This window comes from Hibiscus syriacus, unplaced genomic scaffold (genome assembly GCF_006381635.1).
Source record: "Hibiscus syriacus cultivar Baekdansim isolate YM2019G1 unplaced genomic scaffold, ASM638163v2 tig00110656_pilon, whole genome shotgun sequence".
NCBI lineage: Eukaryota > Viridiplantae > Streptophyta > Magnoliopsida > Malvales > Malvaceae > Hibiscus > Hibiscus syriacus.
The window spans coordinates 1,233,234-1,247,549 of record NW_024062816.1 but is presented as its reverse complement, the minus strand read 5'-3'; the positions used below and the strand labels follow the sequence as shown (position 1 = coordinate 1,247,549).

At 35.3% G+C, this 14,316-nt stretch overlaps 1 protein-coding gene and 1 pseudogene across 1 annotated transcript; both read left to right on the top strand.

Moving 5' to 3' along the window:
* Positions 1–498: 498 nt before the first annotated feature.
* On the top strand, positions 499–2,526 carry LOC120137334 (annotated as a pseudogene).
* An 8,983-nt stretch (positions 2,527–11,509) lies between these two features.
* LOC120137312 (L-type lectin-domain containing receptor kinase IV.1-like) lies at positions 11,510–13,607 on the top strand. The gene is given in 3 exon segments (XM_039153090.1): positions 11,510–12,251; positions 12,254–12,880; positions 12,883–13,607. Coding segments are annotated over 3 exon segments (2,094 nt in total).
* Positions 13,608–14,316: the final 709 nt, after the last annotated feature.

Here is a 14,316-nt window from a genome sequence, read left to right as displayed (position 1 = left end):
ACATTAACATATTTATATACATCAAATTTTATTATTGTGTGAAAAAGATTTAGTCAAAATACAACTACAAGATAACATGAATAAATATGTTTACTAAAAAGGAAGAGATAGATCGCAATTAAAGATTGTTGCATAATCTTGTCACTTCTATTCTTTTTATGTCTGCCTATGTGAATTCTAAGCCTAATCATATAGATTTTATTTATTTCTAAATAGTTTGAGTAATTATAAGGTAGTATTTATTCATAAGTTTTTTAAATTATTGACAATACACATCTTACAAATGTAACTGTTTGAACCTAAAACCTCAAAAAATAACATTCTCTTTTAACTCACTTGATGGTTCACCTCAACCATTTAAAATATTATTAATTTGAACATTTCTCAAAATCAATATTGTTGCATGACAAAGACTTGCATACTCAAGCTCCATGACGTGTTCGAGAAATAAATGGCAAAGAAGACCAAAAACAGAACGGGTGAGAAACGAAGCAAGCAAATCATGGCAATGTGTTTGACTTTCAGATTAGCAATTCCGCTAATTCTTCTGATAAGCTTAGCAGCCTCCGATGATGTTAGTTTCATCTACAATGGATTCCGGTCGGCTAATCTAAGCCTTGATGGCATCGCAGAGTTCAGTTCCAATGGACTCCTAAAGCTTACCAATGAAACCAAGTCAAAAAGAGCCCATGCTTTTTACCCTCAACCTGTAAACTTCAAGAACACAACCAACGGTTCCGTTTCTTCCTTCTCTACCACCTTTGTCTTCGCTATTGCATCCGGATATCAAAATCTCACCGGTCACGGAATGGCCTTCGTGATTTCACCAACGAAGAGTTTCCCAGGAGCTTTTGCAGCCCAATATCTAGGACTCTTCAATGACTCCAATAATGGCAACCCAAGAAACCACGTTTTTGCTGTAGAATTTGACACGATACCAAATGCACAGTTCAACGACATCAATGGCGATCACGTTGGTATTGATATTAATGGGTTAAATTCTAGAGCATCTTTTCCGGCTGGATATTACGAGGATGGCAGCCGTCAGTTCAGAAACCTTAGTTTGACAATGACGGCTGGGCAAAGGATACAAGTTTGGATTGAATACCATGGTATACAGAAGCGAATGGATGTTAGTTTAGCTCCTTTTCTTGTTTCTAAACCCAAGACTCCACTTTTATCTTTCGTTTATGATCTTTCTTCAGTTATTAAGAATGAGATGTACGTTGGTTTTTCATCCTCAACAGGCGTTATTTTCGCTTCTATTTATATTCTGGGTTGGAGCTTTAAGATGAATGGGCAGGCGCAAGAGCTTACCCTGTCTCAACTTCCAAAGCTTCCTCGAGTAGGTCCAAAGAAAACATCAATGCTTTTGACAACTGGGTTTCCTTTGATTTCAGTGTGTGTGATTTTGGTAGCAGTTTCAGGTGTAGTTTTTTTGGTAAGGAGGAAGAGGAAGTTCGCTGAATTTATGGAAGATTGGGAGATTGAGTACGGGCCTCATAGATTCAAGTTCAAAGATCTATATATTGCTTCAAAAGGATTCAAAGACGAGGAACTATTGGGAGCTGGTGGATTTGGAAGAGTCTATAGAGGAGTTCTTCAAGCAGTAAACTTGAGGTTGCAGTGAAAAGAGTCTCACATGAATCGAGACAGGGGATGACGGAATTCATAGCTGAAATCGTGAGCCTCGGTCGTCTCCGTCACCGGAATTTAGTTCAACTCTTGGGATATTGCCGGCGTAAAGGTGAGCTACTTTTGATATATGACTACATGCCTAATGGAAGTCTAGATAAGTACTTGTATGACCAATCAAACCTCACCCTTAATTGGAGACAAAGATTCAAAGTCATCAAAGGTGTAGCATCAGGATTGTTTTACTTACATGAAGGATGGGAGCAGGTTGTGATTCACAGGGATGTCAAGGCTAGCAATGTTTTGCTAGATGGTGAACTAAATGGAAGATTGGGAGATTTTGGGCTTGCTAGATTATATGATCATGAAACCGAACCACACACAACTCATGTTGTGGGAACTCTTGGTTATCTAGCCCCAGAGCTTACTCGAACTGGGAAAGCCACACCCTGCACCGATGTGTTTGCTTTCGGGGCATTTCTGCTTGAAGTTGCCTGTGGAAGAAGGCCAATATCACAATCTCGAACAGAAGCTGTCATTTTGGTTGATTGGGTGTATTCCTGTTGGAGAAAAGGTGATACTTGAGGCAAAGGATCGAAACATGGGTTCAGATTATGTAGCTGAGGAAGTTGAGCTGGTCTTAAACTTGGGTTGATATGCTCCCACTCAGAGCCTGAAGCAAGGCCAAGTATGCGCCATGTTGTTCAGATTTTAGAAGGAGATGCGCCTTTTTTGGAAATATCCTCTCTTTGTATCTCTTCTTGTGGCCTAACATTTTCCCATCGTGAAGGCTTCGATGATTTCTCCATGACAAATACGAATTCCACTAACAAGGGATTCCCCCATTCGTCTTCGTCCGTTCCAGCGTCTATACTTTCAGGAGGTCGATGATTACAATTTTTCTCAGTTTTTAATAAATTTTAATGCATATTTTAGTATGAATGTTACAAGCTAGATAATGTACTTGTTTTCAAGGTGATAATGTACTTGTTTTTGCTACTTGACATTACTGATAAAGATCCATATTACAACTAACAGAGACTTCTAATGTACGAAAATTATTGTGCAGTAAAAAAAGTTCATTATTTAATATAAGTGCATGCAGGAGAGAGAAGAGCATGTAATAATAGGTTACTTGTGCATATATCAATTACATAAATACAATCAACGACCATCAATCCGACCATCTGATTTTCGTTAAGTTCATACATATTGGGGGGAAAATTTTCAAATCAATTTTACCATCAATCCGACCATCTGATTTAGATTTTGTCTTCACCATTAGGAACCTTAGATTTCCATCTTTCCAATGATCATCTGTTCATCGAAATCCAATATCAAAGCACCCTTGGTCGTCCACTTTAGAGGAGTTAAGCTTAAGTTCTTCATTACATGTTTTGTCTTTTAGTTATCTTTTATTATCCTTGTTTTCACATTGTCTTTATTTATTCATCTATTCTATTACCTTTGTTTTCTTTGTCCTATTCTTTGTTTCCCTTATCTTGAATCCAATATAGAAACCCTAATTCATCATAGTTGATGCCACCCGTTGGTCTCCTCAAATCTCATCGTTTTCTTCATCGAGTCTAGAGCTTTCTAGGTTTGATTTCTCAACGAGAGCAATATTTATTCATCCGCTGTCGCATCTTTATTATTAAAGTGCCACACGAGACCACCGAAGTAGCTAACCCAAAAATTTTCTTTTAATACAATCGTAGAACCATATATAAAATCCATCCAAGGTAAATAAAATAAAAACATAATAATCAAAGTTTACAAAATGTGGGGAGCTCCCAAATCATCCAGAATAAATACATTGAGTTTAAATCAAAATAGATTACGAGTGAATACAAGAGGGTTTACAATATTAAAAAATTCCCTCTAATATAAATCAAGACGTACTCTGATGCCACGATTATGCTGGAATATCTGGTGACGATTACGTTCCACGAATGATCTTTTAAGAACCTACACAAGAAAACACATTTCGAACGATGAACATATGAGCTCAGTTTGTCACTAATAAATATACTATACTATATGCATTCACTAAATGTGCATTCTAGAGGCATAGGTATGAGACATGGAAATACTTTCTAACATGTTGAGGTAGGCATCATGGTGTGGCTGCAGGTTCTGCATCTTGGAGCTCACACACCCCTATATCCTTTTAAAAACACCTTGCATCAGAAACGTACATTTGGCCAACTTACTCCGTCGAGTCCTGGGGCATCTGCATCTAGTCGATAACTGATCAAGTGCCTTGGCACTGACTAGATATCTAAACTGTAAGTTCGTATCTATTAAAGTAACTCAGGTGTTCTGACTGTTTCCCAAGCATCAAACAATGCTAGTTTTATGTCATCCTAACTATTATTGTTTCTAACTATTATGAGATTATTTTTGTTCTCACTTATATTTTTATTTCATGGTGTTTTGGTGTTATTGGGTCCCTCAATTCTATCCCTTAAAACCCTTGGGCTTCTTGCCCAAAAATGTTCTTGAATACTGATATTAGACACTTCAGTATCAGTATTAACATATGGGTATCGATACTAACCTCTAGGTATCGATACTACTGACTTTTTGAAGGCTGATAGAAAAGGGTTGGTATCGATAATCTTAGTTTGTGGTCTCGATACTTGCCCGAGTATCGATATCAAATTTGGCTTCGATGTTTAAAAAAATGCCTAAGTATCGATACCCCTATTAGGAGTACCAATACTCTACCCTCAGTATCGATACTCCCATGAGTACCGATACCAAAATTGTATATTGGAATCTGCTAAATGGGTTCAGTATCGATACTACCCTCTCAAAACTGTCTTGTTTTAAGCTCTTTAATGAACAATATCGGTACTGTTCCTTTAGTACCGATACTCGTGCCTAGAAATACCTTGTTTTGGGCACGAATATGACACTCTAACTCATCCAAAAGCCCTATTGAGGGTCCTAAACGTTATTAGAATGTTATGTATGATAATAGGGGTCATAATAGGTCTTAAACATGTTGAACAACACCAAATACTGAAATCTACCATGGGCATGCTTCAGACTCATGCAAGCTAACAACACACCTAGTGATTTACATTGTAGTATAGATGAGTTAGAAGTGAGTTACCTTGATATTCTAAGCTGCTGGAAGTGCCAAACCTCACCCAAGTGCTACTTTTTCCTTTCCCTTATTCTTGGAGCTTTCTCTAACTTCTCTAACTAGACAAGAATCAAGCATATGGATTACTAACGTTGTTGGGAAGCTTTGAAAAAAGTTTAAAGCATTCTTGAAGCTTAAATCTCCCATAAATGAACTGGTTGCACCTAGGTTTCTAAACCCCCATTAAAACCCATATTTGGATACCATGGAGGAATAGAGAGGTTAAGGGCTCAATTTGAAGCTCTAAAGATGGTGGTTAAGGTTATTTCCTTCAAAATGCCAAACTAGGATTGTAAGGCCACCAAGTTATCAGCCTTTGCTATACCAACTTGAAGGATGAGGAAATAGAGATGGAGAATAAGAGATAAAGACAAAAAAATTAAGAAAATGAGAAAAGAGAGTGTGGTAGCCGGTTACATCATCACTCATTAAGGATTTTTAGCCTTTAGTTTAAAATTTGGTGAAATCATTCCTTTAGTCCTCCTAGATTTGATTAAAACTTAAAAACACCATTTTTTATAACATGTTGGGCCAATCCAAGCCGAAACCCAAAGATCATTTGGTCCAAGTCTTCTTACAATGCTAACCCGAAACTACTAACCCTGAATTCAGGTCGTTACACTCAAACTTTCCAACCTAGACCTTTTTGACACTTGAACGCTATTTCGAGCTCTATTTCACCGGGAAACACGTCAATTTCCCCAAATCGATGATAGACTCCTCAATTTCTTCATCCTCTAATCTTCATGGTCCACCGTCCAATGGGCTTGAAACTGGACTATGTTGGTTGACTCGTCATTCTCTTGTAGTTCAATGTTTGAATTGGTCATACATCCACCGAAGCTATGCCATGCCAACCCGTCAGTTAAGTTTTTAATGGTGGGGTACTAAAATGAAACAAAAACTAAACATAAGTATGGCTTTGGGAAAAAAGTTTAGGTAATAAAACATACCAAAACTGATAATTTAGGTATTAAACGCATAGTATATCCTTAATAATAAAGTCAACTACATATAATTTTAGGCGGTGCATCTTTATATTAAACTTTCAATTACTTCAGTTATAGCTCTGAAGTTTGGGTTTACTTCAATTATACCATCATACTATTGAAATCCAAACGGTGTGATGACATCGATAAAATGACATTATTTTGGTGTGGCTATTGAAACCCAAAATGACTTTTTTAAGGAACTAAATTTAAGGGATGTATTCATTTTACCACTAAACTTTCAAACAATCTAATTTTTGTCAATGTGTTTTTCGACCGTCATTGGAAACAAGTCGTTGCCCATCATAAGTCGTCTTTCATGGTAAGATTAGTATTAAAATTTTCGCATTTCACTCCTTTTTTTCCTCCTAGGATTGATTTTTCACAAAACTCACCCAAAATCGATGAAATTAAATTAAAAAATCCTTCATTTTTAGGTGTTTGGGGTATTTGTTCAAAAATTCAAACGGCGAGAAATATTATTTCAAGAAGATGAGCAGCATATCTTATAACTAGCCATTAAATGACCATCAAAGATTGGAGTATTAGTATGTCGAACCTTTAGATTTATTTTTATCAATTTTGAGTGAGTTTCGTAGAAAACCATTCCAATGAGAAGAAAAATGAGTGGAACGTGAACATTTTGATATCAATCTTATCAAGGACGAAGCTAGGATTCCAACTTAAGGGAGGCAAAATATAATTATCCATAGAAAATGAGGGGATAAAAATCAAACAATGAATATTTTGCACACTAGATAAAGATAAGATTAAAAATTTGGTTTGAGTTTTATCCATTTTGAAATTTTTTTGAGAAAAATCAAATTGAGAGAAGAAAAAGGAAAGATGAAAATAAGATAGATTTCAATTATGTCACAAATGATTATTGATAGCGGGAACCAAGTGACTTGGTGATAAAGGAATTGTTGTTATTCCTTGAGATCTCGGGTTTGAGCACCAGAAATATCAGGGTTAAGAGCGTTCAATGTCAAATAGTTGAGAAATTATCTTTAAATAGATATTGTCTTGTACCTACCCCATATTAATAAAAAGAGAGAATAAAAGGCCCCAAAATGCAACATTTTGGTACTAACGTTAAACACTTAACGACAAAAAAAGGAGATTTAAAAGTTAATTGATAGAATTGTAATTTTTAAAAATTTAATGATCTACCAAGAACACGAATAAAATTAGATGACCTAAAAAGCAATTTACCCATAATAATATTATATATAGCATGCAACGATGTATTTGTGTGGAAGTCATTATAATGTGAGAATGAAGCATCAGTTACGTCTCTTTCTCACCATTCAATGTGTAGAAGAAAATTTGTGAGACTTTTCTTTGGGCTTTTTTTTTTTTGGTTGACAATTTCTCTTCCGATCGACTTTGATTTGATTGGTAAACGAATGTTATGTTTTCTTCTCCTTCTGAGTTCAACTCAAATAGGGAAAAGATCCTTATTTTCTTTCGGTAGTTGTTCAATCAATATAAAAGTATCATCCGAGCAACTACGGATGATCAAAATACTCAAACTCAACAGGTTTCGACCTGATTTCATATAATAGAAACAAATTTTTATTTTATTGAATTGTTAGGATTCGGGACGAGGCGGGTTATGTAGTAAAAAATTTCGGGTGGGGTTGAGCCGGTTTTGAGGTGAAAAATCATTGATCCGGTTATATATATATATATATAATATTTTAATAATTTTTATTTTTATATTTATATTATTAAAATATATTATTTAATTATTAAAATTATAAAAAATTAAAAATTATATTAATTATCAGTTTAAATATAGTAAATATTAATAAATATATTATTATAAAATATATTATTTTAATTATTTTAAAGTATTAATATATTCGGGTCAGATCAGGTCGGATCGAAATTTTAGTCTAAAAATCGGGGAGAGTTCGAGGTGGAAAAAAACTCAAAATTTCTCGTGACGGGGCAAGGTCGAATTTTAAATATATGTTTTTGAGTCGGGTCAGGCGACCAAAAACCCGGTCACCCTGCCCCGTTCCCATCCCTATCCATACTAACTCCACCACAATGAAGTCTTACAATTAATTTAATTTGGCAATTTGATGGAAAACATCCTTCCCATTAGTAAGCAATTTAACTTTATCTATGTTGTTATTTTATTATAATATTTTTTATAGAAATTCGTTAGTTTTATTAAAATAGAAAATATCTAGAATTATAATAAAGATTTACAAGCATAATCGTAAATATAAGTTAAATTATAATTATGAAATTTTCTTATAATAATCGACACAAAAACTGGTCACCTAGATCACACAAGGATAAAAAAAGATTAAAAAATCTAACCAATGCTCTAAAAAATATACAAGCAAATCTAACTAGATCGGAAAATGAATCACAAAAAGAGATAAAACTACTGAAGATCACTGACAAATCGTAAATTAGAGTTAACTGACTGAGAAAACGAGGTTGATATTGATACTAACTTCGTAAATTTTGGCAATATTGATGATTTCGTCTCTTCTTTTGTTTTGTATTGCAAGTGAACGCTTTATCGTGGCATTTAATAAAATTAGGTCTTTAAATTAATGTTGAACTTTTGTATGATTGATAATTGACTAGTTTAGTTTAATTTCAATTCAAATTAAGTTCCAGTCATTCAATGCAATATTTCAATTTAATTTGCGACTAGACCAAATTGAGTGGTACAGATAAACATAATAAATTTAGTTATATTTTTCATCGTTCTTAACTTTCATGATCTCATACAAATAAAAATAAAAAAACATGCCCTTAAGAACAATTATGTGATCTTCCAAGCTCAAACCATTTTTCAAATAATGAGAACATAGTCGTTCTCTCATGAGCAATTTGTTAGTTATACTTTTCATTATGCATAATTGTTCTAATTTCAACCATAAAAATTAACTTCTTCTTCTTCTTCAACACATCCTACAATACTTGATTCTACTAACATAGATTAATTTGAGATATGACTTTTTGATCCATACGATATTTCTCCTTGAATGTTGAATGTCCAAGATAAAGGCATTTGATCAAATTGTAACACCCTAAACTCGTGTGGGTCTAAAGTGTTACATTGGGCTACCAAGACAACCCTGATTTTCTAAACTTGATCATTTTCTTTTTAAACATGTTGAATGGTATCATAAATAAAACATAAGTAACTATTATAAAACATTTTATAAATCAGAGCTTCATGACACATACTTTAAATTAAAATAATACAAACTCTTTCACATAAATCTAAATACACAAGCAAATTTCTATGAATACATATGCCCAATAATCTACAATACAATACAATACTTTGAAGGAGATGCTGGAAGTCTTTCTGTGACGGTGCTCCATGAACTGCTCAAGCTACTGACCTGCCAACGGAAAACATTCAAAGGTTGAGCTTACAAAGCCCAACAGTATAATTGCTAATCTAGAGCAGCATTAAGAGTTTCAAATAGTTTATATTTGCTAAAAATCCTCTCAGTATTGATACTGACACCTTCAGTATTGATACCAGGGCTGTAGTATCGGTACTACTCTTTAGAGTATTTATATTCCATACATAAAAGGACTAGTATTCATATCATTTCATCCGATATCGATATTTTCCATCTAGTATCAATATACTAACCCAAAAACCCAAAAATATGCTCAGAAAACACTCAAAAAGCCTTCTAGATATTCTAGTTTGGTCTTAAATCAACTTCTAAAGTTTAGGGGGTTATTTATCACCATAAAAACACTACATTTACCACAAAAACATCTTCCAGGTATGAACCAAGCAAACCCCCCCCCAAATATTCTCAAATACCCAAATCTCCAACATAACATCACATTTAGGAAATTTATAACACAACAAAAGATTAGAAATACACTACCTTAGCTAGAGAATCTGAAATGAAGCTCATTTAGCTAGCTACCACTCTTCTCTAAGACTTGATGACTTCTTCACCTCTTTCACTAGCCAAACAATAAATAAAGGGGTCTTTAATCCAAAACCAAGATGTCGAAAGATTTAAGAAGGGGTTTTAAGCCTGAGAGAGCATGAAATATGCTTAAAGGACTTACCTTTGAACTAGGAAACTTGAGGAAGGACAAGGATAAAGAAAATTGAGAAAGATGATAAATGGAGGGAGAAATAAAAGATCTCAACTTTTACCCCCAAAACCAACACCCAAGCATATGATAAAATCCCAAAGAATCAGCTTTATTTTCATAAATGGGATAATTGCACTTTTATCCTTCCTCTTTTTCCTTTAATGCAAAAATATCCTTTTTTATGGCCAATTCAGCCCTCACTCAGCCCAACGACTTCAATTACGAACTTTACATGATCCACATACCTCTTGAGTTAACACAAAACTACTAGCCCAGAATTTGAGGTGTTACACATTAAGTTAGATGCCCCTGAGCCTAAAACCAGTGACATTTTCCCAAAAAGACACGCATAAGTCAATTGAGTTGCTGAGAGGAATTGTTTGTTGCTACAGTAGTTAGAGCATTGCGTAAGTATGGAGTGGGTTGTGATTGGTAATGTTGATAATGGATTGTGTAAGGACAACTCCCTATCGACCAATTTCTCATGTAACTCATTAAAGGAGAAGATGGTATCACGACTACTGACAACATATATAGTCCGTTGGAAGGATCCATCAAGACCATCTAACACTCTCTAAAATGAGGTCTTCGTTATTTAAAGGTTTTCCAAGGGTGTCTAGCTTATCGGTGTTGGTTTTTATAGCTTGCATATGTAGTTTGTGATGGATTGAGATCATTTAAAAATATTTTTGCGGTTACCTTTAACTTGCTTGATACGTCTGCGAGATGAATGAGCATAGGTGTTGGCAAGAACATTCTATGCAACAGACGATGTTTTAAACTGCAAGATGAGTGGCATGAGGTTGTGTGAAATGGTGACTACTAGTACACCAAATAAAAGCTTATCTTATCACAATCATGTGTGATACACCGAATTGAGGGAGGTTGTGATGTTGATAGTAACAGTTTTGGGTGGGAAAAATGTGAGCCATCAATGAAATTGTAGAGGTCATAACCTAAGAAGATGAGTTCAATATGGACCTTCTATGAGAATAACTAGTGGAGTTGAGTTTGATAGAGTTAAGGATGGTAATTAAGGATAGAGGGTTGTTTGGGTCAAGAGTGTTTGAGAAAGTTTTTCAAGGGTCATTGGACTCGAAACATATACTCGTGGGAGATAGACTCCGATATCATATGAAATAATAATTAAGGTTGTAGAAATATTACTCTTTACTTATTTCATCAATGACATTAACATATTTATATACATCAAATTTTATTATTGTGTGAAAAAGATTTAGTCAAAATACAACTACAAGATAACATGAATAAATATGTCTACTAAAAAAAGGAAGAGATAGATCGCAATTAAAGATTGTTGCATAATCTTGTCACTTCTATTCTTTTTATGTCTGCCTATGTGAATTCTAAGCCTAATCATATATATTTTATTTATTTCTAAATAGTTTGAGTAATTATAAGGTAGTATTTATTCATAAGTTTTTTAAATTATTGACAATGCACATCTTGCAAATGTAACTGATTGAACCTAAAACCTCAAAAAACAACATTCTCTTTTAACTCACTTGATGGTTCACCTCAACCATTTAAAATATTATTAATTTGAACATTTCTCAAAATCAATATTGTTGCATGACAAAGACTTGCATACTCAAGCTCCATGACGTGTTCGAGAAATAAATGGGAAAGAAGACCAAAAACAGAACGGGTGAGAAACGAAGCAAGCAAATCATGGCAATGTGTTTTGACTTTCAGATTAGCAATTCCGCTAATTCTTCTGATAAGCTTAGCAGCCTCCGATGATGTTAGTTTCATCTACAATGGATTCCGGTCGGCTAATCTAAGCCTTGATGGCATCGCAGAGTTCAGTTCCAATGGACTCCTAAAGCTTACCAATGAAACCAAGTCAAAAAGAGCCCATGCTTTTTACCCTCAACCTGTAAACTTCAAGAACACAACCAACGGTTCCGTTTCTTCCTTCTCTACCACCTTTGTCTTCGCTATTGCATCCGGATACCAAAATCTCACCGGTCACGGAATGGCCTTCGTGATTTCACCAACGAAGAGTTTCCCAGGAGCTTTTGCAGCCCAATATCTAGGACTCTTCAATGACTCCAATAATGGCAACCCAAGAAACCACGTTTTTGCTGTAGAATTTGACACGATACCAAATGCACAGTTCAACGACATCAATGGCGATCACGTTGGTATTGATATTAATGGGTTAAATTCTAGAGCATCTTTTCCGGCTGGATATTACGAGGATGGCAGCCGTCAGTTCAGAAACCTTAGTTTGACAATGACGGCTGGGCAAAGGATACAAGTTTGGATTGAATACCATGGTATACAGAAGCGAATGGATGTTAGTTTAGCTCCTTTTCTTGTTTCTAAACCCAAGACTCCACTTTATCTTTCGTTTATGATCTTTCTTCAGTTATTAAGAATGAGATGTACGTTGGTTTTTCATCCTCAACAGGCGTTATTTTCGCTTCTATTTATATTCTGGGTTGGAGCTTTAAGATGAATGGGCAGGCGCAAGAGCTTACCCTGTCTCAACTTCCAAAGCTTCCTCGAGTAGGTCCAAAGAAAACATCAATGCTTTTGACAACTGGGTTGCCTTTGATTTCAGTGTGTGTGATTTTGGTAGCAGTTTCAGGTGTAGTTTTTTTGGTAAGGAGGAAGAGGAAGTTCGCTGAATTTATGGAAGATTGGGAGATTGAGTACGGGCCTCATAGATTCAAGTTCAAAGATCTATATATTGCTTCAAAAGGATTCAAAGACGAGGAACTATTGGGAGCTGGTGGATTTGGAAGAGTCTATAGAGGAGTTCTTCCAAGCAGTAAACTTGAGGTTGCAGTGAAAAGAGTCTCACATGAATCGAGACAGGGGATGACGGAATTCATAGCTGAAATCGTGAGCCTCGGTCGTCTCCGTCACCGGAATTTAGTTCAACTCTTGGGATATTGCCGGCGTAAAGGTGAGCTACTTTTGATATATGACTACATGCCTAATGGAAGTCTAGATAAGTACTTGTAGACCAATCAAACCTCACCCTTAATTGGAGACAAAGATTCAAAGTCATCAAAGGTGTAGCATCAGGATTGTTTTACTTACATGAAGGATGGGAGCAGGTTGTGATTCACAGGGATGTCAAGGCTAGCAATGTTTTGCTAGATGGTGAACTAAATGGAAGATTGGGAGATTTTGGGCTTGCTAGATTATATGATCATGAAACCGAACCACACACAACTCATGTTGTGGGAACTCTTGGTTATCTAGCCCCAGAGCTTACTCGAACTGGGAAAGCCACACCCTGCACCGATGTGTTTGCTTTCGGGGCATTTCTGCTTGAAGTTGCCTGTGGAAGAAGGCCAATATCACAATCTCGAACAGAAGCTGTCATTTTGGTTGATTGGGTGTATTCCTGTTGGAAAAAAGGTGATATACTTGAGGCAAAGGATCGAAACATGGGTTCAGATTATGTAGCTGAGGAAGTTGAGCTGGTCTTAAAACTTGGGTTGATATGCTCCCACTCAGAGCCTGAAGCAAGGCCAAGTATGCGCCATGTTGTTCAGATTTTAGAAGGAGATGCGCCTTTTTTGGAAATATCCTCTCTTTGTATCTCTTCTTGTGGCCTAACATTTTCCCATCGTGAAGGCTTCGATGATTTCTCCATGACAAATACGAATTCCACTAACAAGGGATTCCCCCATTCGTCTTCGTCCGTTCCAGCGTCTATACTTTCAGGAGGTCGATGATTACAATTTTTCTCAGTTTTTAATAAATTTTAATGCATATTTTAGTATGAATGTTACAAGCTAGATAATGTACTTGTTTTCAAGGTGATAATGTACTTGTTTTTGCTACTTGACATTACTGATAAAGATCCATATTACAACTAACAGAGACTTCTAATGTACGAAAATTATTGTGCAGTAAAAAAAGTTCATTATTTAATATAAGTGCATGCAGGAGAGAGAAGAGCATGTAATAATAGGTTACTTGTGCATATATCAATTACATAAATACAATCAACGACCATCAATCCGACCATCTGATTTTCGTTAAGTTCATACATATTGGGGGTAAAATTTCAAATCAATTTTACCATAAATCCGATCATCTGATTTAGTTTTTGTCTTCACCCTTAGGAACCTTAGATTTCCATCTTTCCAATGATCATATGTTCATCGAAATCCAATATCAAAGCACCCTTGGTCGTCCACTTTAGAGGAGATAAGCTTAAGTTCTTCATTACATGTTTTGTCTTTTAGTTATCTTTTATTACCCTTGTTTTCACATTGTCTTTATTTATTCATCTATTCTATTACCTTTGTTTTCTTTGTCCTAATCTTTGTTTCCCTTATCTTGAATCCAGTATAGAAACCCTAATTCATCATAGTTGATGCCACCCCATGGTCTCCTCAAATCTCCTCGTTTTCTTCATCAAGTCTAGAGCTTTCTAGG